This window comes from Apus apus, chromosome 1 (assembly GCF_020740795.1).
Source record: "Apus apus isolate bApuApu2 chromosome 1, bApuApu2.pri.cur, whole genome shotgun sequence".
Lineage (NCBI taxonomy): Eukaryota > Metazoa > Chordata > Aves > Apodiformes > Apodidae > Apus > Apus apus.
In genome coordinates this window covers 129,270,279-129,295,784 of record NC_067282.1, presented here as the reverse complement: position 1 = coordinate 129,295,784, position 25,506 = coordinate 129,270,279, and the positions used below count along the sequence as shown (strand labels likewise).

Genomic DNA, 25,506 nt, shown 5'->3' with positions numbered 1-25,506 from the left:
TGAGCCCCCTTGTTTTCATAGGATCATAGAATGCGTGGGGTTGGAAGGGACCTATAAAGGTCATCTAGTCCAGCTCACCCTGCAGTGCGCAAGGACTTTTAAAATTAGATGAGGTTGCTCAGTGCCCCATCAAGCCTGACCTTGAATGTCTCCATAGATGGGACCTCCAACACCTCATGAAGTTCACACAGGCCCACTCCTCCAGGTCCCTCTGGATGGCATCCTGTCCCTCTGGATGGCATCCTGTCCCTCTGGCACATGGACTGCACCAGCCAGCTTGGGGTCATCGGCAAACTTGCTGAGGGCGCCCTCAATGCCACCGTCAATATAATTAGTGAAGGTATTAAACAACACTGGGCCCAGCACTGACTCCTGAGGGACACCACATCACCATTTTCCATCTGGACATCGAGCCATTGACCACTCGCCTCTGGATGCAACAACCATCCAGCCAATTCCTTATCCACCCATCAACCCCAAATCTCTTCAACACAGAGAGAAGGATGTTTGGGGCTGTGTCAAAGGCCTTGCAGAAGTCCCCATGGATGACACCCACTGCTTTTCCCTTGTCCACTGATGCAGTCACTCCGTTGTAGAAAGCCTCTGTGTTGGCCGGGCAGGATTTGCCCCTGATAAAGCCGTGCTGGCTGTCCTGGATCACCTCCCTGTCCCCCCCCCGTGCCTCAGCAGGTCTTCCAGGAGGATCTGTTCCATGATCCCCCCAGGCACAGAGGCGAGGCCGACAGGTCAGTAGTTCCCAGGGTCCTCCTTTCTAGCCTTGTACAAAAACGGGCCGCAGCTTTCCTTCCTCCCAGTCCGCAGGGACTTAAGCTGACTGCCGTGCCTTCTCAAGGATCCCGAGGAGCGCCTCGGCAACCGCATCAGCCCATTCCTCCCGGACTCTGGGATGCGCCTCCTCCGCCCCCACGGCCTGGTGTACGCCCGGCTTCCTCCAGCCACCGCAAAACCCGAGCCGGGCTCGGGGAAGCGACCTGCTGCGGGGACACGGCGGGCGCAGAGGGCGCTCAGAGCCGCCTTTCCCCTCGTCACAGGCAGAACCCGCTTCGCCTTGGCGGCTCTCTCGGCCCCCGCCGGCTGCCGTCGGGGCGGGGGCGGGGGCAGAAGGAGAAGATGGCGGCGGGCGGCGGGGCCGCGCTGTGCCGCGGCTGCGGCAGGGCCGTGCGGGGCTTTCTCCGCCGCGGCGCGGCCTGCTCCTCCGGGCCTGCCGTCAGCAGCAGGGAGGGCCCGCAGCGGGAAGGTGAGAGGAGCGGCAGCCGCGGTGGCGGGGGCTGCGGGGTGCGGCGTGGGGCGCTGAGGCCCGCGGCCTTCCTCCCGTCCCGGCTGCGCACGCCTCTGAAAACGGCGTTTGGTTGGCGAGCGTCGATGCTGCGGGTGGTCTGAGGGAAGGAGTGAGCGAACCCGTGAGACCCGCCTGCAGCTCGGGGTTGCGGCGCTGGGCTGGGTTTGTGGTGCCTTGTCTGCGTGTGGGTGGTGGAAATGCGGATGCCGCTGTTTGCCAGCGAGCGTGTGCGCTCGGGGTGCGCGTCTTGGTGCGGGGCCGTGCCCGGCCTCAAGCCGGGCTGCTCAGGCTGCTCCGAGGGCGAGGGGAAGCAGTTTGTCAGGGCTCCGCCAGCGTCCTCCTGCAGGCTGGGTGTGCGGTTGGCGTCTGCAGATTCAGGAGCAGGTGAGGATGGTGGCGTTTAAAGTGGCGCTTGATGTTGGGGCCTGCGGCATTGCGGGAGTAAAAGGCATCCGGGCCTGAAGTTGTAGGTGTTTGTATCAGAAGTCGTAAAGATCGGGCTGAATGAAGTGTGGCTGCTTGTGAAGCAGCACAGAGTGACGGGGCAGGGGGTAAAAGCGTGCTGTGTATTAGTTGATGTAGGGCCCCACGTGTGTCCTTCAGTTTAAATTGTTACAGTGCAAGAAGAGGAAGAGCAGAACTCGTTCCATAAAACACTCTAGGAAGGGAAAACAAAAGAACTGTGAAATGCACAAGTTTTTGTAAGGCATGTGTGGAGTAAGGTTGTAAGACTACGGAATGAAGCAAATAGAAGCCAAACATTCACTCCTAAATCCCATTCAGTGTTTGTTTTTTTTTGTTTGTTTGTTTGTTTTGCTAAATATATACTGTATTGCAATGTGGCAACAATTAAAAATAAATTTGAAAAAACGGAGCTCAGACAGGACACTTGAAAATGGATGTGGTCAGATTTGCCTTTATTTGTCTGACTGTTGTAAAAACCACATCGTTCTGGTGGTATTTTTTGAAGGGGAGGGATTGAAAGTGGTTGAATTAGAGTTCAAGGAGGAAATGATGACAAGAAAGTGAAGGTCTTTGTTCAGATTGGAAATCTAGGGGCATTTGGTTTCTTTGTGCATCCTTTACCACAGCTCCAGTTGAAGTCAGTTGGCAAAAAAGCTGAGGCAACTGGTGGCTCAGGCCTGCTTAAAGAGAGTAATGCCTCGCTTTGTCTCTTCTCTGGGACTGCTCAGTAAGCCAAATCAGCATGGTAAAATGGCAGAAAACAAATCCATTAGTTTGTTCCCCATCCACAGATGAAGAAGAAAAGGGGTTTGATCTGCTGTTTATACAGGATGTTAGATGAGCTTAAGAGCGTCCCAGAAGAGCCAGTGAAGAGATACTGTCAGAAGGAAGGGAAGGAGCCATGGGGTTCTCCTCATAGTAGTGAACTGTTAGGTTTAGCTGCCTTATATTGTTGGTGGAACTTGGTTTGTGACTTAACAGTTGTGTGGGAAAGAGAAAAACAGTTAGTAAGGCAGAAATGTACTTTCTCTCATCTAATTTTTCTTTCCTCCTGCGTCAAGCTGGAATATATGATGCTAGCAGAATGCATTTAGGTGTATAACCACTAAATTATTGTTAATGTTTTTCTAGGATAGACCCAGAAGAAACAGGTTCCAAGCTTTTTATTACTATTATTATTATTATTATTATTATTATTATTATTATTATTTAATCTGAAGTTTCAAAAAACAAAAATGAGCAACTGCAGTAGAAGTATTTGGTCTTCCTGTTCTTGCACATAAAGACTGGGAAATATTAGTATATATATCATCTCTGTAAAAGAAAAAAAAAAAAGCATAGAGGATTATGCTGCAGTTTTTTTTCTCCAGAGAAATAGTTCATACTGAAAAATGTTTCTTTTCCTTTCAGCTTCAACAAGGAGAAGAGGCAAGACACCACAGTTTGTAAGACCAGTAAGTATTGAAACTATTTGCAGGTAAATCAGAGGTGTTTGAAAAAGTTTTCTAAACTGTATGTCTTAGCCTTTTGTACAGGAGCCCCTTCTGCAGTCAAAACCTGATGAAACAGTCCACTGTGACTAAATTCCAGAATCAGCATCATTCTTTCATCTCCCAGCTGTTTTACATCTGTATTCTCATAAAGGCAAAAACATGAACAGTAACAAGCTAAAAATGAGCTTGGATTGCCACCATGTACTGCAGGCCTTAAAAGCAAATTAAAGTTGCATTTAAAATAAAACCTGACCTTTAATGTTTTCAGTTTGTAGTGGTTGTTTTCTGATGTACTTTAAAAATCCAGTATTGTGCATGAGTGAAAGTGTTCTTGTGCAGTAGAATGAAAAGTGATATCTGAGTGTTTAACCACTGAGAATTTTCTTACTTATTCCACAGATAAATTTCAACACTAATAAGCTGCGTGTTGCAATTTTAAAAGGCAAATAATAGAAGTGGACCTGGCATATATTACATTTTTGGTTTAACTTCTAAGAGCAGATTTAGTGATACATCAAAGCACTCAGACCAGCTGAATGCACGTATTTATTTGTCTCTTAACCCTCCAAATTAAAAATTAAGGTATTGGGGAAAGAAACAGTTACTTTATTTATTTTTTTAAGGTTTTTTTTGTTTTTTTTTTTGTTTAAGAGCGTTTGACTGAAACCTTGGTCACTTGTTGGACTATATAAGCTATTTCTGCAATATAGTAATACATAATTCCTGGAATTTATATGGCAAGTAATTACAGAGTTATTAATATCTATTTCTTTTAATATGAACTTGTTCAGCCTTTCAGAATTCCAGAATTTTAAAGCTCTTTTTCTTGCCCCCCAGAAATGCTTAGGTACTTTAAGAAGTAGAGTTTGTAATTAAATACTTGCTTGGTTTCCCCTTCCTTCCCTTGCTATCACAACACAAGAAGATGTTAAGTTCTAATTTCTAAGCATTTCTGAAATAAAATGCAGATCCAGATTGGGAAAGGCCTGCTTCCCAAGCTTTGAGAGCCTATCTTTTAAAAATTCCTTTACAAATGAGCACTAACTTTTGATGTAAAGTGTGCTTTAAATTTCTAGACGTGGGAATTTATTCCTGAATTTCCTTGTTGTCTGTGTTACTCCTGCTTTGTCTCACAAAACGATGATTTTCAATTTTTTAGCATGTACCTCCCAGAACTGAGAGGATGGCTGTTGATCAGGACTGGAGCAGTGTTTATCCAACAGCAGCTGCCTTTAAACCTGCCTCAGTGCCTCTCCCAGTCCGAATGGGTTACCCAGTGAAGAGAGGAGTACCTCCACCAAAAGAAGGCAACTTAGAACTTATAAAGGTAAGACACATTTCCGTTGGTATGTGGTAACTTTGAAAATTGTTATTCACTAAGACTGCACTGCTTTGGTTGGAATATTTGTATTGGAGACTATTTTCTGTTATTGAATAGGATAATATTCTATTTAATTTCTAAATTAAATGGTAACAAATGCAAGTGTAAGTAACAAATGAACCAAACCAGGAGGCTTTTTTAGTTTTATCATGCTTGTGACTTTTGTAATGGGACTTAAGTCTTGCTGAGTCAGACTTGAGAAGGATCCTATCTGAGTAGTTTATGAAGCATGTTGTACTACCTTAATAAATGTTAAAAGTCTAATCAGATTTTAGTGATGCCCATTTTTTTTTTTAACAGACAAAAAGCTATTATTTTGGTAACTCTTACTACCTCTGTTTCAGATTCCCAATTTTTTGCATCTTACTCCTCCTGCAATTAAGAAACACTGTGCAGCTCTTAAAGGTGAGGTCTTTTGTTTTAGTTTCTTGGGGTTTTTTCCCTGTTTTTTAAAAACATATATGTCAAAGTTTTAAGGCAATATAGAAAGCAACTGTGTGTGATGAAGCAGAAATTGAGACATGGCCCACCTCTGAAGCTGCTTATTTGTCAGACTGGCTGGTGTTGTAGGCTTTCTTGTTGCTGTGTTGAGTCATGCAAGGGGTTGGTAGATACATCTTAGGTGGTTTTCAGCACACTAGTAGGACTTTAATTCTACCTTTTCATTAGGTCCTGCTTGTACTGGAGAATTTAGAGTCTTAAGGAAGATGAGTAATGAATGTGACTCAGTTCTCAGATTATCTCTTGATTAAACCAGGGTAAGATCAGTAGCCATTCCAGCATGCAATTAAATAAAAAAGCTATTAGTAAATTAAACCCTCTGTGAGAGCAAGGTCTGCTGGAGACATACAGCATCTACTGAAGACCAAGAGCATCTTTTCAAGCCAGCAAGCCAATAAAGGGAACCTAATGAGATTAGCCCAAAGAAAAGGAGGCATGAGGAGACAAAACCATTGAATCATTTAGGTTGGAAAAGACCCTTAAGAAAATTGAGTCCAACCGTTAACCTAACCACTACCAGGTCCACCACTAAAGCACATTCTTAAGCACCATGTCTACAGGGATGGTGACTGAGCCACTTCCCTGGGCAGCCCATTCCAATGCTTGACAACCCTTTTGGTGAAGATATTTTTCCTAGTATCTGATCTAAACCTCCACTGATGCAACTTGAGGCCATTTCCTCATCTTCTATCTGGGAACAGAGACACCTACTTTGTTACAGTGACCTTTCAGGTACTTGGAGAGAGTGGTAAGGTCTCCCCTCAGCCTGTGTGATCAGACGTAAGAGGCCTGTCTTGAGTTGCCTGTATGCTATGTATGCAGCATAGGAAATGGGACAAATTAAAAGTCTGAGGAGTCACATAAATGCAGAGCAAAAGCTTATATGATGGAGGTTCAGGTAGGGATGATGTGGAGGAGGAGCTGACCTGTAGGGAAAAGGAACAGCTCAGATACAGAGCTTTGCAATGAGATGAGTAACAGGTTGATTATAATTTGAGAGCTGAATTAATTAGGAGACATGCTCTGTTGGATTTGTTCAGGAACAAGGAAGAACTGGTGAGGTATGTGGAGGTTAGGGGCATATGTGGTCACAGTGGTCATGAAACTGGTGTTTAAAATCCTGAGAAGTGAGCAAAACAGACAGTGGAACTACATTCTGGGCTTCAGGACAGTGCTTTTGGTTTATTCAGGAATCTACTTGGCAGATCTCATGGGGGACTTTCCTTGGGAACAAAGTGGCCCCCTAGAGCCGGTGGATGTTTAAATTCAGCCTCCTTAAAAGGGCAAGAATGATCCATTCCAGTGTGCAGAAAGAGCAAATATGGTAGAAGGACAGCACGGGTGTACAGGGAACTCTTGAGTAACCTGATATGCAAAAAGGAAGTACACAGAAAGTAGAAGCAGTTAAGAGACTACCCAGGAGGAACAGGAGATTTTTGCCTGACCATCTTCACAAAGGCAAGAAAGATGATGCAGGGAACTGTAGTTCAGTCAGCCTCACCACATTCCCTCACCACAGTTTTTCCTGGAACCTTTTTCAAGCACATTAAAATGTGCTTTATAACAACCTGGATAGTGGTAGAGAGCACAGCGTTAGCAGATCTTCACATAGTTACAAATTGGGTGGAACAAGTGATATACTGGAGAGTAGGGCTGTCATTCAGAGGGATGTCAACAAGCAGGAAAATATTGGTTACAAGGACCCTTGTGAAGTTAAACAAAGGAAACTAAAAAGTCTTGAATCTGGGGTGGAATAATGTGTGTAGCAGTACGGGCAGGTGGTGGTGTGGGGTGGACAAACAGCTTGAAGAAAAGCTTTGCAGAAAGGGCCAAGTGTGACCTGGTGGGCATTTGAAGGTTTAATGTGAGTCAGCAGTGTGCCCTTGTGGCAGGGAAAGTTAACTGCATACTGGGTTGTATTAACAAGAATGTAGCCAGCACATTCAGGAAACTTATTCTTTCACATCTACTGAGTATTGCATCCAGTTCTGGGGATGTGCATCTATTTCGGGGAGGGCCACACAAATCACCAGAGTGCTTGAACACTTCTTCTATGAGTAAGGACTGAGACAATCAGGGTTGTTCACCCTGGAGAAGAGAAGGCTCTAGGAGGACCTTATTTTCATCTTCTAATACATAAAGGGGGCTTGTAAGAAACACAGGGATAGACTTTTTCCCAAAGCCTTTATTGACAGGACAAGGGGCAATGGTTTTAACAGGGAAGAGGGTAGATATTTAGATGGAACATAAAGAAGACATTTTTTATTATGAGAGGGGTGAGACAGTGGAACAGGTTGCCCAGAGAAGTTGTGGATGACCCATCAATGGGAGTATTCAAGGTCATATCAGATGGGGGTTTAAGCAGCCTGAAAGATGTCTCTGCCCACTGCAGGGGAGCGGACTAGGTTATCTTTGAAGGTTCTTTCCTACCCAAACCATTCTAAGAGAATGGTGGTGAGACTGCCTCTGGAGTAGTGTATCCTGTTTTGGAGAATCCAGTACAAAGAAAGACATTTAAATACTGGAGCAGCTCTGGCAGAGACACTGCTGTTATCTAAAGGAGTATGGTTTCTGTACATAGTACTCTTAAAAAGATATTGCAATAAATTAAAAAAAGAACAGAACAACAACCCATCCCAAACTAACAGATACTACTGCAGTGTTTTCCCTTCATGGCACAGATTTTTGCACAGAATGGCCAAGTGCTTTGGACAGCGATGAGAAATGTGAGCGACATTTTCCTATCGAAATTGAAACAGTAGATTATGTTTCTTCAGGGACATCTATTCGCAATCCCCAAGCAAGAGTGGTGACTTTAAGAGTAAGTAGTGTTCACGGTAAGCAGCCTTTGTTTCAAAAACCCAAGTGGTTGGCCTTCTTTTAAAAACACATGCAAGTATGATATGTTCTAAGGAAATGAGGGAAATGGTTTACTGAATATCTGGCTAAAAAGCAGTGGATTTCCTTAAGTATATTGCAGCATGGTAAGGTTATGGATATGTATTTATAAATGAAGATTAAGCTCTGATATAAACAAAATAGTGCACCTTCTGAAGAATCTACTTACAGAGAAGGTTGTAAGTGCCTTTGCACTCAGTGTCTTGCTTAGACTCATTGTTATTTTATAGCTCCTAGAAGTTTACAAGTATTGAAGCTAGGTCATAGGAATGCAGCACTGTTAATAAGTATTGAGTTGGCAGGCCTCCAGGATTCAGTGCATGTGCAGTAGGAGCAGCAGCCTTCTGATCTGAGGGTCATGCGATACTTGAGGTTGGAAGGGAGTTCAGGAGTTTTCCAGCTGAGCCTTCTGGTCAAAGTAAGCAGGGTATGAGATCAGACCAGGCTACTTGGGGATTCATCCAGCTGGACCTTGAAAACCTTCAGGGCTGGAGACTGGTACTGGTACTGGTGCTACCTTCATGGTAGTAAATTAGAACTGTGCTGTGGCTTTGGAACATGCCTTTTGAGACGACATGTGAGCCTCTCAAGAGCAGCAGCAGTGGGGTCATTAATAGTTGTGTTCTTAGTTTTTTCAGCATAGAATTTAAACTACTGCACAATACCACATGCTCATAACACCTTTACAACATTTAATCATGGCAGCTTTGAATGGTAGTAATTCACTTTGGCTGTAGGAGTCTCCACTTTCCCCTTTTGCTGTCAAACCTTTTGGGCTGAAATTTAATTTGGTCTGTCATTTACTTAAATGGCTAAGGAAGGAATAACTACACCACCTCCTTGTAGTCATTACATACTAGAGTTTAACCTTTTGTCTCCTAATTAAGATCCATCGCCAAGAGCAAGTTTTCACAGATTTGTGTGCATGAGAAAAAAACAAACAATGCAGTGTGTCTGGGAGAATAGAAACCCCTCTCTTCATGCTGGGCTGTGAATGTGTGCAGGAGGGTGCACACATAGGACTTGCTCCCATATTCAGTTGTCTCCAAGGGAGTCATACTGACATTTGCAGGGCAGTGCTGTGTATGGTGTCACAGGCAGGGGGAAGAAAGCTGCTCAAACAGATTTGAATTGCCTTCCATTAAAACCAGCAGGTGGTGAGTGTATGTGAATTTATTCCTTTCTACGTTGTGTAAAACATGGCTAGGTATAAATGTCTTTGTTAAATGTGGCTGTTGAGAAACAAGATATTGGATCTAGGGCTTGGCTGTGTTTCTGTGGAGAGGATAATTCAAAATTATACTCAAATAATCATGTCTGTATTACCCTGTCTAAATCTGTCCTTTAATGTTAACTGCTCTTGGTACTTGTAAAGCATTATGTGGATGTGTATTAAATGTATATTAAAAAAAGGGGAAGCTGGAGTGAGAAACAGAAGTGGAACAACTATCCATATGCTTTTCCAGTTACTGGTGTTCTGATCCAATACTTAATTAATACATTCTTTCTCTCATCCTCTGATTAATCCTCTGACAACAGAAGCTGCCTAGGGAGGGAGAAAAGGATTTAAAGGTGAAAGCAGATAGCACTGGGTCAGATAGTGGTTAAGTTTATGTGAATGAGAGAGCATTGACTGTGTTATGGACAATCCCTAGTGATGCAGCAGGTGATGTCAAGCCAGGAAGTCAAGGATGTACATCAGGGTTTAGTCAGTGTGGGCCATGGGTAGGGCCAGCTGTGGAGGTGTCGTGGCTTGGGCAGAGACCAAGGCTGAGTGCCTCAGATTAGATGCAGCTTCTCAGTAAAGCTGGGGCAGGCCCACCTTCTTATAGCTCCTGGTTTGGTTTTGTTGTTTTTTTTTTTCACCACTGTTCAAAGGCTGCCTGGCAGCACTGAGTGTAAGGTAACCTTGACCTTTAGAAGGGGTTGTTGTGTGCGTGTAGGGATCTTGAAGTATCATGATGAGAAGCGATCATTCATAGACATCTTAGGCTACACAAAGATTGGAGTTCCTTGAAGACTGGGAGCATTTAATAGGGTATATGAGACTTGGTAATACGTGAGCTAGGGAACAAAGCTAGGGTCGGGTCCTGCTCACCAGTACTACAGGCATGCATGCAAAGGAGGATGTAATTCCTTAAAAAGGAGACATTTTTTCATATAGTCTGTGGAGTAGTGAATGTTAGGTATTTTTTTCCAAGATTTTAAGTTTCAATATTGAAACCCTGTAGTATCCTCCCTGGTCATATTTAGGTTTAGTACTTCAGTTCTCTGTTTGTAGTAGTAGGGTTCTTTATCTCCAGGTAGTACTTATTTTTCCTGGTATTTATTTGAGCTTCTAATTTATTTTAGTCCTTCAACTTTTTTTAGTTTTTCTGATGGAAGTTTCCTGATTTTTTTAACAGCTCTTCAATATAGCAATGACACAGTAGAAAGGATATAGATAAAAAACTAAACAGTGGACTAATTAATAAGAGACTACTAATATGTCTTCATATTTTTAATATTGCCTAACAACTCTCAAGTAATAGAAACTTGTGTTTCCAACTCCATATATCTTTAGAATGTTAAGTTCATAGCCTTCTTATTTGCTATTGTGTAAACAGACAGCTAAAACCATCTTGCTTTACTTTTCATACTTGTTAGTGTGTATATAAACTAGCTTCAGACTAACTTCTCAGCATTTAAAAAAACCCAGACTATTTATTTGTTGTGTATCTTATGTTTGGGGGTTTTCTGGTATTGAAACAGAAGACAAGCCATTCATGTTATTGTTTGATCAGTTATGTCCGTTATATTATCTTCTGTGTGCATCTTTGGATACTTCATTGATCTCCCAGTAATGAATTTGAGGTTTCTGATTTGATGTCTCTTGAAGTGATGTTCTTCCTCATCTTGTGATGCTTGTCATAAATACATTTGTTATATCTTCGTATTAACCTTACTGATCTGCATTTAAAAAGAAGTCTAAAAAAAGATTTATTTTCCCATATGAAATGCACATGAATACGAATTACACTTACAAACTACACTGACAGCTCTTTTTTTCCTCTGAAAAAAAGTTCAAGCAGAAACACTATCCCCCAGCTCCTCTGCTATTTGCATGAAAATAAATTTACTCTTTAAATATTCAGATTACTTGCCTTAAGTCTTCTGATGTGATACAAGCATAAGAAATTCTGTAAATTCATTCTTAATAGAGGTCCTTTTAATTCTTGATAAAAAAACAAAACAACCCTATCTCAGAATATTTCCAGGGTGCAGAGATTGCCTTTATTCAAGTAATTAAAGGTGTTTTCTCTTGTACTTGAAGGTTAAGCTTTCCAACCTGAACTTGGACGACCATGCAAAGAAGAAGCTCATTAAACTTGTAGGAGAGCGGTACTGTAAGGATACAGATGTACTCACAATTATAACAGACAGGTATGGTTACAAGAAGGAAGAAAAAAAAAAAAAGCCTTTAGCAGTTGTTGCAGTATAGAAAGGGCTGTGTGTCTTCCATTAATAACAATTATTGTCTTAGTAAATGATTATATTTTGAAGGATAATATGTAATTTAAGAAAAATACACTACTAGTAGTTATTAACTGTTAAAATTGTCACACAAGGTGAAACCTAGTATGTGTTTAATATTGCTAGTTATTGAAGCTCTGTATTTAGAAGTCTCATTTTTTAATGTGAAGTAGTTGTCATGTTTCCCAAATGGGTTCTGATAGTTTTGATGCTGATCTGAAGAGTTTTAGGTGAGAAAAATGGGGACATGAATGATCACACATTTCTCAATGTTTTGATGTTCTAGATACAAACAAATCATGCTAGTTATTTACAGTTGTGTTCAGAGTTCTGCATGGGAGAAACATATTTTCTCTGTTGAATTCTAAAGTGTTTAAGAGAATACAAATGTATTCCAAAATTCACAATACACTTCAATTCACAGCTGCTTTCAGTGGTAGGACAAACATTATTGGTAGTCTTTTCTGTGTGCATATTTTTATTAGAATTCATTTTCCCTTTTTAAATTTCCTGTCCTACAGTAGTAAATATCTTTTTATTTCTACATAAATACAAAATGGATAAAACTGTTCTTGTCTTTTTTGAGTGGACTTGGAAACCTGGGTAGTTTTCTGGGACCACTTGTGCTACCAATAGTTTTCATTTCCCTAGCAAAACTTAGCTGAAAGGAGTTTACCCTCTAGAGCATCTGTGAATGGTTTCATACTGTGTTCCAAAAGGAACATTCCATGTCTTTGTTGAAATTGCATCAGTTTTAGTAAATTCTAAACCTCTAAATGGTATCCATTTCTTTAATACCAGATTTTCCAGACTGAGGTTCTTCCTGTGAAAGAAATACAAGTCAAAGTTCCTTTTTAAAGTTTTATTTGCTAGAATAGTTGTAGTTCAGTCATTCAGATTAATGTTTTTAGAGTGTCTCAGATGCAGTCGCTCGTGTTTTAATTTGTTCTGCATCAAAAACGGGGATGAAGGAGCCTGCAGGAAGAGGTCAGTGTGAAAAAGAGACGGGAGTTTATGGGTAACTAGCATGAGGAAGCAATTAATGTCATCACATTCCAAGCAGAAGATTTCAGTGACTAGTTTGTAGAAAATTGTCTGTTTTGAACTGTATTTCATGGCTGTTCTCACCGCTTATCCTCCTCCCTTTGGGCCTGGGGAAAAAACCCATAAATTGGGATTTAAGGGAGTTGAGATTAATGGATGTTGGCTTTCACTTTGGCACAAAGGGCAAAGAAGTTTTTAATGTTTCCTGAAGATCTGCAAGTTCTTCCATTTTGTATGTATTCCTACTGACTTATAGATGCCCATTCTTCTTAATACTTGTGTTTTTATTATATTCTTCATTATGTCTAATTCAGAAATGTCTGTGAATCAAACACACATTGCCCTAAGATTCCCTGCATTACACATCAGAAATTTTGATGATAAGTTTAACATATTGTTCAAAAGGATATTAAAGTGCCTTGATTTCAAAAAGACTAACTTTGTTATGAATTTTCAGGTGTCCATTAAGAAGACAGAACTATGATTATGGCATACACCTCCTCACAGTTTTGTACCATGAATCTTGGGTAAGCAATTGTGAATAACTTGTGCTAATGAGCTCTCTTGTAACTTAAGTTCCATGACTGTCCACAGCTTAAAGTAAATGATCTTAGATTCTTTACTTAATCCACCTTACTTTTCTTCAAATTCAATCAGGATAAGTTGTTTACATTTGAAGCTTAATTCCCCAGTAAACTTCGTGTTCATTTCTTTAATTTCGTAAGCATTTTTCTGTTGTTTGTGTACATAGTTCACCTCTTCTCAGAAGTTCTCTATTTTTTTACCTTAGTAAGAGCTTCTATACCAATACTTTGTTTTTCACAATGACCTTAAATCTGACCTTGAGCCTAGCAGAAAACACTTTGATTCTCAGGATTTGGAAGCATAGTGGGCTGCCTGTGGACATCATTCAAATATGAACTGAGTGCATCCAGAGAAATAGTGTACTCTTTATATGTTTTTAACAGTAACCATGTTTAAAGATGAAAACAAGTTATTTCAAAGAAGGGAAGAGGTTCATTCCTGACTTTAGAGCTATGAAAACATACAGCATAGTACATTTTGCCTGATTCCAAACACTTAGCTGTTACTTAACTTGTCTTTTCCTGTGCTTTGGTAAACCATGGCTATAATTTGGAAGTATTATGGTTCTTAAATGCTCTCACACAAATCTTGCCTCAAGCTGGAAAGAGTGAGGACTTACAATGCCTTTCTGAGCTCCGTGTTGCTTGGAAAAAGGACAGCCTCCCCACCTTTGGTTGTAGGGTTTTGTTGCATCAGAGTTATTCTCCTGAAAAATACCTAAAATAATTGCAACTCTTTATATAAACATTTGTACCAAAGCAAGTCTACTGTAAACTTCTCTATAATCTTTGAAGATATGGCATATTTGGATTTTTCCCAGTAGTTGATTTTATTAAATGGATATTTCTTATGTATAACCAATGTAAAATTATTAAAGATATTATTTCAGCTTACTGATAATTTATGGCAATTCTTAAGTAGTCCTCGCAATGCAACAAGGTATTTTTAGAGCAGAGATCTTTTGTTTTACAGTGAAAACTTCAGGCTTGTCACTGGTATTTTTGTGGTTAGTCATGTTGGGTTTAAATATTGCTTCAACAGTTTTACAGCTGTTTTGTACAGAAAACCAGTTAGCAGTCTGAAATAAAATTATTGTTGAAAACCAAAGCTATGTTTTTGGATAACATAACTTTTAGAGTTAATATATTGGTAGTCTCACTGTTGGAGATGGACAGTGAAAGCCTTCATCATCATATTTCCACAGATGTACTCTTTTAAATTTTAAAAGTTGTAGCGGATTAGCTACCAAAATTCACACTATTTTCAGTTGTTCTGTAGTACTTAAATCTCCACATTTAGCATTCTTACGAGTTTCAGTGTTCTTGATTTTGATCATTGCAGTGAGGACATAAAAAACATAAGGAAGATGAACTGTATTTCACTTTCACTGCAAGCTGCCTTGAAGGATGTTTTGTAATTGTAGAGTGTATCAAATTAAATTCAGCTTACGCTAACATCTTAAAAGATACATTTACTTCCAAATGCTTTGAATTAATGAATATTTTTATCCCTGACAGCATTACATTGCATTACAAGTCTTAAATTAATGACAGATCAGTTTCCAGTATTAAGCAATGACAAGAGAGCTAGACAATGCTCACTTTATTAATTCCAGAAAAACCACATCTGTCCTTTGCTCTAGCATTACTTAGTGATGGAAGGCAGGGCTACACGATACCACTATGTAAGTGTTCAGTGTGTATTGAATATGCACAAGTTTCTTGCCCTTTTATTACCTTTCAGCTTCCATCTTAATACTTTATGAGCTCATCAATCAGTTGTAATTGTCTTTGATTTCAATGAAAAATTAATGGTCTCTTGAGACATAGTTTCTTATTTTGTGTGACATGTTTTGTTTTGTGTCATTTTTTTTTTCCGTGATCAGTGCTAATGTCTTTTAATAACTTGCTGGAAGTTAGTTTGGTTATGTTTTGTAAACCATAATCAGACAATGTATGATTTATTTTAATTTGTACAAACTTTAAATATTGGAGGAAGGTGGTTGAGGACTAGCCTTCCATGTAGACAGTAACATCAATCCTGTTCACAGAACTATTGGCAAGATTTTATGACTTTCCCGGCAAGAGTAGTGTCACATTGTTTTTTCATGCATGTGTGTGATGGAATTCAATGAAAAGAGGAGGGCAATATTCCATTTTTGCCAAGTGAGGGGAAAGCTGGCTGCATGTAAATTTTGCCCTCAATCCTGAAAACGTTTACTATCTCTCTAAACGTGGCATAACTATAATTTATGTTAATTACTGTTACTGAATATTTGGAACCAGCAAGCATGTGAATATATGAAAGGAAAAATTGTATGCAGATATACATCAGAAATGTAATTTCAAATATAGTTCTGTATTAATTGCCAGTGATGTGTAATTCTCTGAATACAGTTAGGACCTAGAACATCCAAGTAGTTAAGGAATTTGAAACTTTTTAAAAAGAATGACTGGTTTTTGTGCTTTTGTTGGGTATATATTGAACTGTGTGCTATGAGGCTCCATTGTATGGAGATCCATTTCTAGTAGAAAATTATTCATAGATTTCAATTCTGTTTCCCCTGTCTCTTTGGATGCCTGCTTAGAACAAAATTAATCACTGTTTCAAAAGTAGCCTCTGCATTACTAATTTTCTTCTATGCTTTCCAGTCTCAGCTTTAATAAAAACCCAGGGCATCCACAGCTCACTAATTCTGTTGCTGTTGAAATTAGAGGGCTCAAGTGGATTTGGTTTTTTTTAGCCATGTTTGGAAGAGCTTCCTTTTTTTTGAATGCATGGGGAAATAAGAAGAAAGGAAGGAACTGAAATGTAGGAGCAACTTTACTTGATTTGTGTGTAAGAAGTAAATGAATGTCTGTTTTGGTTTGGTTTTGTGAGTGTAGGAGGGAGAAACAGAGTTTCCATGCTGTAGGAGGAAGGGATGGGCAAAAAGAATCATCAGACTGTTGATAGATGGTCAGAACAGAGTTAGAATGAAGAAGCTCACAAAAAGAGCAGGAGTGCAAACAGATACATTGATCACATGGGAATGGAGAAAGTAGTTGAAGCTGTTTGATTTCTTGTAGAAGTGGAATACTACTGTGTAGCCTTCTGGGCTGTGTAACCCCTACCAATTGGTACTTAAAAGTAGTATTGCATTTGAAACTGTACTGTCTCTGATGTCTTGTATTCACATAGAAATACCATCAATGAGCTTGACTATGCAAAATCCTGCAAAAGTTGAGGGTGCTCAGGACGTTTTAGGATTATGTCAAAATTTACCAAAGCACAGTACAGTATTGCCAGTTGGTATTTGATCTGTATTTAAACAAGTAAATTCCCTTTATTTTGAAGAAAGAAATGTGATTATTTTCTTTAGTCTTCTAGAGTGCATTTCTGTAGCAGATAATGTTACTTCTACTTCTTGCAAAGGGAATCTATAATGCTTGGTGTTTTCTGGCAGAAATTGTTTTTATTTTTTTTTTAATAGAGGAAGTGAAGCAAGGGAGGAGGAAAAATGTGAATTCATTCTCTGTTATCACAGGTTCAAATGAGATACACTGTATATAGGAAGCTGTCTAGAATATTGTCAGCATGTTGGTGGATTGATAGTAGTTGCTTGGTAAGATAGCATGCTGTTACTTGATGAATCTGGACAGTGGGAGCAATATTAATTAGGGGTCTGCATATTGTGTTCTTGGTTCAATCTCTTTGAATTACAGGTTGGCTAATGAGGCTGCTTAAATCTAATGGAGAGCTCAGTTTAATTACTTAGAGACACATAAGAAACAAGAAGTGTACCTTGATATCCCAGACTGATGCATTTGGCAACCGAGTTTTGATGAATGAAGATAGATGTCAGACACATGAGTTTATGTATTTTTAAAATATTCAGATTTTAAAGCTTAAGAGTGTTCACTTATTTTCTTAATTTGAACTACTTGGACGTATTTTGCTTAATTTTTAATAGTTTTCAAGTTAGTAATAAAAAAATTGTGCTTTTAGAATGTGTTCGGTAGATACCTGACTTGCAAAACCTGGCAAGAATTGAACTTGCCTTCTTTGGACTTTTTCTATTATTTCTTACAAATTATCCACCAGGACTGTGCCTGGATTGAATTAATCAATGAAAGGGTAATATATACTAGGTAGACTGTTAAACAATCTGTTGGATTTCTGCTACCTTTAAACGATTGTACTTCTTGAATGCTCTAGCAGAATTTCTAAACTTGAATGTATTTTTATGGTGGTATGTTTTTAAAGAGTAAGCGTTTGCTGCCCTCAAGTGGTTGAAAAGATCATATACTGATTCCTTCACACTTGGCTTGGATTAATAGTTTATCACTAAAAAGTGAAGTTGTGTTACAGTTGAAAGCAAAAAGGAGAAAGAAGTGCAGCAGGAAGTTAATTTTCCAGTAAGGAAGAACATTCATAGTCGTTATAGAGGTGGAGTCTGGAAAAGATAAAGTGAGAAGGAAATAACTTAAACTAGTCAACACTACAAAAAAGTATAGCAGTTTTCCTTGGTCCAGCTTCACATGATTTTCAACATACAAGATGATGGGGAGCAGACAATACAATTCTACATTACATAGCTGAGATCTTAGGGAAAGTTGCCCAAGTATTTTCTATTTTGCTGTGTATTGCTTTAAGTAAAAGGTCTAATCTGACATGCTAAGAATGACAGTAGACTAATGCTGTACACACTTTTCCACTCCCTCTTGTTCTTTTCTAGTAGTGTAGCTACAAGAGTCTGATAAAAAAATCAAGACTTAAAAAGAGCAGTAAGAAAGAAGGAATATAGAAGTAGGGATAAGTGGAAAGTGGCTACTGAATATGTACAGTAATAACCAGAGGGTCTTCTGGGTGCATCTCTTTGGATTGTGCTTGCATTGTAGGTGCTAAGATTACTTGAAATGAAAAGACATAGAAGCTGAAGCACAAAGGTTAGGGAAGGAAACAACTGCAGAATGGTTATGAACTCCAAGGCTGTGTAGCTTCAATTTGAGGAAAGGGTCCTGTTTAGCTTTTGCATTACATTTTAAGTAGAGCATTCAGCTGCAAGGCACTTGTGGGGGGAGTAGTCTGTGTATGCATGAAGTTCAATTATTTTTACATAACCATTGGTGATAACCCTAAAATCCATTGTATAGCTTTTTTCTAGGCTTCAGTTAGCACTTAAATTGTACTGTTGTTTTGTTTTTTTTTTTCATCTAGAGTAATTTTAAGTCATTACAAGTAAGCATATATTTTTCACTTCAGGTTCTGGCAGTAGAATGTAGTAAGAATGGAATTTTGTAGTTTTCATTGTAGGAGTTTACACTGTAATTCAGACTAAAATATGTGAAAGGATGTGAGTCCACTTTTGAAACCTAAGCAGGTGTCAGGCTACTTAGGTTTCAAAAGTATACTTCATGTTATGAACACTCATGATGTTATGACACATGGATTGTAGGGTTAAAATGGGAGGTGGAGGGAGACACTCTTACTGAAACTCTCTCCCTGGCCAGAACAAAATTCCAGATTTATTGAACTGAAGAAGAGTGCCATAGCTTAGTGATTACAGCATGTTCCTGGGAGAGGGAGATTTAGAGGTCTGGATGCTATTTGGTATAACTGAAGGTTGCTTACTGTAAATCTTCTGACTTTGAGATCTTAGAATAATGAAGTGTGGTATAATTGTGCCCTTCCTACAATAGCATTCTGTCTAACTATGTCATTTTATGTGGTTTAAGTAACGCAAAGTGAGGCTGAAGTAAAAGTGGTTTCTGAATGGTGCAATATATACTTGATTTTGAAGTATGTATTACATTTCATTGTGCACTCACCAGTGCTCGAAGCTTAACAACTTGAAAGAGTCTTCATCACTACTGTCAATCAGAAAAGATAAAGGTTAAGTGGCATAGTAGATGTTAAATTTAATAAACTTTCTCTGAAGATATGAATTGAAACATTTAAAATCAAAGGAAAGAATTTTGCCAACAGGAAACATACATATTGCAGTGAAAGAAGGTTAAACTGTTTTGTACCTCTTGCTTGGAACCACAGAGGGTGAATATTCAAGTACAAGTTTTAATTCAAAGTTGTCTTTGTACTATTTCAGACTGTAGCAGGCTTTTTGCCATACCTTGTTTTTAAGCCCTTATGTTTCTAGGAATTGGAGAAACATGGCTCCTTTTTAATGTATAAATATAACTTTTACAGCTGTTTGATCTTCAGTCTAAATATTGCAGAGAAATTAATTCTTATAAGGCACAGATATTAACAAAATGAACAGAAAATATTACAGATTTGGACCCCTTAATATCACTAATCGTTCTTGATGAGATCAGAATCTTATCTGATTGACATTCAGAAAACAAATTGAGTTGGATAAAAATCTTTCAAATGACCCTTTCAGAAGCATGTGTTCTCTGGAAATAAGTGCAGCCACTTCAGCCCAGATAAATAAAGTGGTGTCCTCAGTTTTGAAAGAGGGGATCTAGATGATGCTGACTACTGAGGAGGTTCATGACAGAGATTAATTAAGCCTGTGAGTATCATTAAGTATGAGATCATCTCTTAACATCCACTAGTATTTTCTGATGCAAAGTTCAATGCTTTCTTCTCTGCTTGTTCATAGAATCAGAGAATGCCAGATTGGAAGGGACCTCAAGGATCATGTGATCCAACCTTCTCCTTTTCTCTCTTAAGTTTGTACCTCACTGGAATGTTTAGTCCTCACAGTCTTTATCCTGGTATTCCATGATGCTCTAGAGGTCTTACTTGCCCTGTGCTACTATTGTTGTGTCCTAGAAAATAGTGTTCTGTTCATTCAGAATAATCTATTTTAATGTATTCAGCATCCCCAGGCAATTTTTTTTATCTGATCTCATCAGATGCAAATATTTACAAATCATAATTCTTTTAAAATTGCTAACTAAATAGTTTGAAGGTGTAATATATTCAAAGAGATAAATATGTAATTATTATGGCAACTCCTCTTCAGCTTGAAGGTACCCAGAAATTTGGAAAATGTTAGCATAGCTGTCATTTAAAACCTGAAAATTTGTGTTTGTTGTCCCACACAGAGTATCTTTTTACTTCAATGCAGTGCAAAGAAATACATGTATTTATTGTAGGCTATACAGAGCTTGAAATTTGACTTGCAAATTAAAGAACTTTCCTTCCCCTTAAAAAAAAAAATCCTGCTAAAATACTTGGTCTTTGCTAAACAGCATTAAATTTTTAACTGTTCAAGCCATTTACAAGAAAATTGACTAACATGAATTGCCTTGAAGATTTCTTTGTTCTACCTACAAATCTTAGTTAAAATCTCTTCCCCTAAAAAGTAAACACCAGACAACTGACAACTGTAATCCTGACTGTGACAGCAAAATTGTGAAAGCTAAACTGGCAAGAAACTCAAGAAAAATTATGATGAAATGCTTTCCTTTTATCTGTACTTTGGGGTACCATATATATTGAAGCTTTTTGTTAATGACTTCTGTGTAAAAAGCAATTTTACTGGCCAGAGTACTGTTTTAGTGTTTATACTGTGTCAGCACTTTTGATTAAGCACTGTAAAGCCATGTAGACCTCCCAAAATACTGGCTTAAACTGTCACATAAAATACTTGCTTAGAAATTAATCCTTGTTCTGTTTAAAGCATTAAAAAATAATTCTGTGTATTGGCATTAAGAGGTGTAAAAAACCCCACAACAATCACTCTTTTGTGCCTCTTCTTTGGTAATAGGTTTATATCCTTTGACTTTACGTGAAAAGCTGTTTTCTGGTGTGTGTGGTTTTTGTTTTTGTTTTTTTTCCTCCAGTTCTTATTACAAGTTTTGGTAAGAGAAACAGTTGAAATTATCAGCTGAGTGCATCGTCAGCCAGGCTGGTTAACACTTAGTGAGACTCTGTCTTATGTATGATAGAATGAAGCAATCATTTACATTTGTAGTGAATTAATTAAGAAGCATACATTCGTGATTTTAAGCTCGTTCAATAAGTGGGGGTTCTAGAATAATGTTACACAATGCCACACTTCTATTTTAGTTTTCATGATTTAATTCTCAGTTGTGAGACTTCTGCTCCAGTTTACACTAATATTTTAAATTGGCAGGGGACAGAAATAATCAACTAAAAAAACAGTGTTAAAGACCTCATTTATGACGTTTCTTTCATTGTCTCAGTTTTCTTCATAACACTTTCAACTTGTAACATTTCTCCTATTCAGAGTTCATGGGTGCTTGTCTACTACCCAGAGTACTATTTCAATTGAAAATATAATTCCAAATTCATTTTTTGTCTTGAAGTAAATGTGGTTGGAAAGGTATTTAAGTTTCACTCAATATAGTCAGGTTGCAAAAATCTGGTTTCTGTTCAGTTTCCTGTTTGTGATATATGTCTGGGCCTGTGTACAGCAGGATAACTTATCATTTTGAGGCTTGGCCACCAACATTGCAGCAATGGATACTGACTGGCTTCTTGTAGCAGGGCTGAAGAGTGGATTTTGAAATCTCCCCCTGCTGTCAAATTACTTCCTGCCTCTCTTGCCCCCAGAAGTCAGATTTTATTTTAAAATCCATTTTGACACACCATTCTGCTGGGAAGCATTCCAAGAATGAAATACTTAAACAGTTTATTTGGCCTCCTTTAAAATCTTCCTGCTCTGTATAGCTCAAAAGAGAGAGGGAAGTCTTAATCTGTTTATCAGAGTGTATCTCTGAAATCCAGTAAGTTAATGTGTGCAGGGAAGGATTTTCCCAAAGAGTAATAACTGTAATTAGTTTTTGTTGTCTCTGCTGTAACTTAAAGGTGTTTAAAAGCCTCACAGTGATCTTTTGTTTGAACTTCAAACATGAGTTTTGTCCAGGGAGTGACCAGGGGTGATACCCATATTCCCTTACTCTTGAGAAACTCTAGCCCTGTGAGAGAAGCCTTTGCTTTAAAATTCTTTTGGGGTTTGGTAAAAAAAAGTCTTGGATAGCCATTATGCAGATAAACAAGAGGTATGTAAAACAAGATGGAGTCATTAATTTAAAACTATGTAAATTTCCACACTGAATTGCAGTATTTTTCAAAGATGTAAGGAATACTTACTATACCTACTTGTTCCTCTACTGTTTTAGCAATACAGTACATCCTTCCCCCCCAATCTAGAGTTTGAATAAGGGTCTTTTACTTCTGTTTTTTGTTGTGTCCAGGTTTTAATGTCAGTCATATGAGCCTTTTAGCAGAGTTAAAAGCAGTGTTGCTGACTAAACATTTGGACTCAGAGATTTAAAAGACAAAAGATTCCATTTACCAGGTGCAGGATGCAGAATTTATTGAAGTATTTTTAAACTCAGATAACTCTAAGCACACAAGTTGTAGGGAGAGGGGAAATAACATTGGATCTTAATTAAAAGGTTATTAAATATTTTGGTTTGATTGCAGCAACCTTGTTGACTAGTGGACAGAATACTGTAAAATAAGCAACAAAGCAACACCACCCCTCGAAACCCCCCCCACTAAACCAAAAAAACCCCTCCCAAACTCCTGTGTCTGGCAGATTTATTATGCAACATTAATTAGGCGAAAATTAGCAACTTGTGGATAGAGGTTCTTTTGAGGATCAATTTGTTTTTCAAGAAAAAGAAATGGATGAATTGGAGGCACTTTTCCTTATGAGTCACAATTACACTTTTCCCAGATGGTGAGGGATTACTGTCTTGCATCATAGGTTATTTGGGATGAGCTCACTTCATGTCTCACAGCCAGTGTAAACATACCAGAACTCATACACTAATTGCTAGGTGGCTGCTTACAAAGCTTGAGCATTTGGTGTTATTTAAAATTACTACTTTTACAAGTTTTTGTCATTCGCTATGTATAGTCCATACACTTTTCTTCCCACTCTGACTTCTCTAGTTTTATCTGCCAGATACATAAAGGACTTGATCAGTGTGAGGGAAGAACCTCATTCCACACATAAAATGTTCAGCATGCGGGCACCTTTTGAACTCTGAGGCTTGAGTTACAAGCCTGGGACTTGAGAGGAGGGGAAACAATTGTTATAGTGAATCGGTATGAGAGATAAGTTTTTTGAGATTATTGTAACTTTTTTTCAGTTTTGAGTAGTTTTTAAGAGGATGTACATTTTCTTTCAGAAAACTGAGACATGGGAGAGCGAGAAGGCTGAGGAAGACATGGAAGAATATATTTGGGAAAACAGCCGCTCTCAGAAAAATGCCTTGGATACACTACTTCGAATAAAAGCCTCAGAGAATGTCAGTAATGTAACTGAGGAAGAGCTTCTTGCATCTGAAGTGGTTAAGGATTACAGAAACTCTGTAATTGCACTGAAAAATGAAGGTGAAACAGAAAGTAACATGTCTCGGTATAAGGAATCTGTGAAGAAGCTACTGAATGTACAGGCATGCCCATGAGAGCAGACTCTGCAGGTACATCTGATTATTTTGGAAATATTAAACTACTGTGTCAATATTTCTACATGATATAGATTATAATTATTAAGAACCATAACAATAAATATGAAACTTGATGATTAATTAATTTCAATAGTAATGAAGTTTTTCTTTACAACTGGATTTTATTGTAAGCATTATTTGCCTCTCCATAATCTTATTCTTTAAATAAAGTTATGTTTTGAGTCATATTGGTGATGAGCATTCTATTCTTTTTGCTTTCTTAGCTTGGGAGATCGTGGTTCAGTCCTCTGCTTAACCATGTTCTGATTTCTCACACAACTTCTTTTGGCCTATGACAGCAACAATGTCAAAACCAATGAAATTACTTAGGGTCCATGTTCCATTGAGAGTCTCAAAGCTAGGAGATCCAAACTTTCTAAATGCTTTTCAAATGTCACTCAGATTTTTCTCTATCTGTACTCCTGTCTGTAAAATAATATTGCTTAAGTAGTTTAACTTCTGGAGAGGTGTTGAAGCACACTGAGCAGTGTGAGGGTCACAGTTGTCCTGAGGGCTAACAAATATCCTAGGTAAAAATACCTGTCTCTAAAATGGCGGAATGAAATAAGATAGAAACTGGGATTGTAGTGGGAAAGTGAACAAGTAGTTACTGACATGATACCAAAGTACATGGGAGAGGAAGAATTCTGAGAGTTGCTGAAAGTGAGAGCTGATGACTAGTGAGGAGAGTATACAGCTTAAACAGGAGGGGACTCAGTCTTGGTTTCCTGAGGCCTGTTGAGTTCTCTTCAGTGTACCCAGGTTCTTCAAGTAAAAAAAACATTTGTAGCACTCAGTTTACTGCTATGAAGCACAGAGAAAAAAATTATATGTATCTTTATCTTATATTTGGTAATTTGTATTTGAAGGAAATGGATTTGAAAACACAGGAATCACAGGCAACTTTTATTGCCCTTTCACATTTCAGAAAAACAAACCAAAAAACTACCTTCAAAATATCTGCTAGAAAGGACATAAATAACTGTTCTGGCTTTTATTGTACCTTCTTGGCTTACTAATATTTCAGTGTTGAGAGGAAGCCTTCATTTTCTCAAAGGGCAGAGGGAGTTCTTGTTCATCAGACTAAAGGATTCTGTGTACCTATACAAGAACATGCGGCCCTGCCACCAACCACCTTGTTGAGAGGAAACAAGTGTAAGAATGAGGACATGGAAAACTGAAGGAAACTGGTTTCTGCAGAATGTTCTATGTGACTTGACTCACTGTTAGGATTTCTCATTGTTTTGTGTTTACACACAGCCACAGACTGTATGTATTCCTATTTCCAAAACAGTGTCAGTTTTGGAAGGATTTTTCTTGGGTAGAGATTGTTTTCAAATGGCAGCAGAATGAGTTTAATGCAGCTTTTTAAAGAAACCCTTATGAGAATTTGCCAGAGGTTGAAAATGCTTGGCCTGCAAGCCCAATTTTGCACTTGTCAACTTGGTTATTTAGTGGTCCTTACTTTTATATTTGTATTAATGTGAAGTTTTAGCAGAAAGTTAGTATGAGGAAAGTTTTAGTTGTTACCAGGTTGTCCCTTTATTTGGGGATAAACGAGGGTCATGTTTAAAATTCTCATTTGAGATGGTATGTTTGTGTAATTCCTACTCTTTTGAACAGCCATGAAACCAGAATTACTGAGGAATTAACTAGATGGTGGTGTTTTGCCTGGCTTGATTCCAAAGGTGGTTTGGTTCTAGTACTAAGAGAAATTTGTTTCCTTAATTAGCTTTGTCAGTGCTTGAAAAGGACTGGTGTACTCAAAAGCATCTGTAAATTACTTTGCAGTGACATGTCTTGTACCAGACTGTCATGAGTAATGCCCTTAAATGTTTTAAGAAACCCCAAACCTGAAAAGCTTGCTTTTCTCTTCCTCTGTGCAAGAGG

At 38.6% G+C, this 25,506-nt stretch overlaps 1 protein-coding gene across 2 annotated transcripts; it reads left to right on the top strand.

Annotated features, from left to right (window-relative positions):
- Nucleotides 1-947: 947 nt before the first annotated feature.
- On the top strand, nucleotides 948-23,804 carry MRPS35 (mitochondrial ribosomal protein S35). 2 transcript variants are annotated; one of them, XM_051638970.1, is made up of 8 exons: nucleotides 948-1,258; nucleotides 3,176-3,219; nucleotides 4,418-4,585; nucleotides 4,984-5,044; nucleotides 7,822-7,961; nucleotides 11,352-11,461; nucleotides 13,053-13,122; nucleotides 23,296-23,804. In XM_051638970.1, exons 1-8 carry the CDS (start codon nucleotides 1,132-1,134, stop codon nucleotides 23,572-23,574), a joined length of 999 nt encoding a protein of 332 aa, XP_051494930.1. In that variant the 5' UTR covers nucleotides 948-1,131; the 3' UTR covers nucleotides 23,575-23,804. The 2 variants fall into 2 exon arrangements, with proteins under 2 accessions (XP_051494930.1, XP_051494858.1); XM_051638898.1 differs by lacking the exon at nucleotides 948-1,258 and adding an exon at nucleotides 1,489-1,684.
- Nucleotides 23,805-25,506: the final 1,702 nt, after the last annotated feature.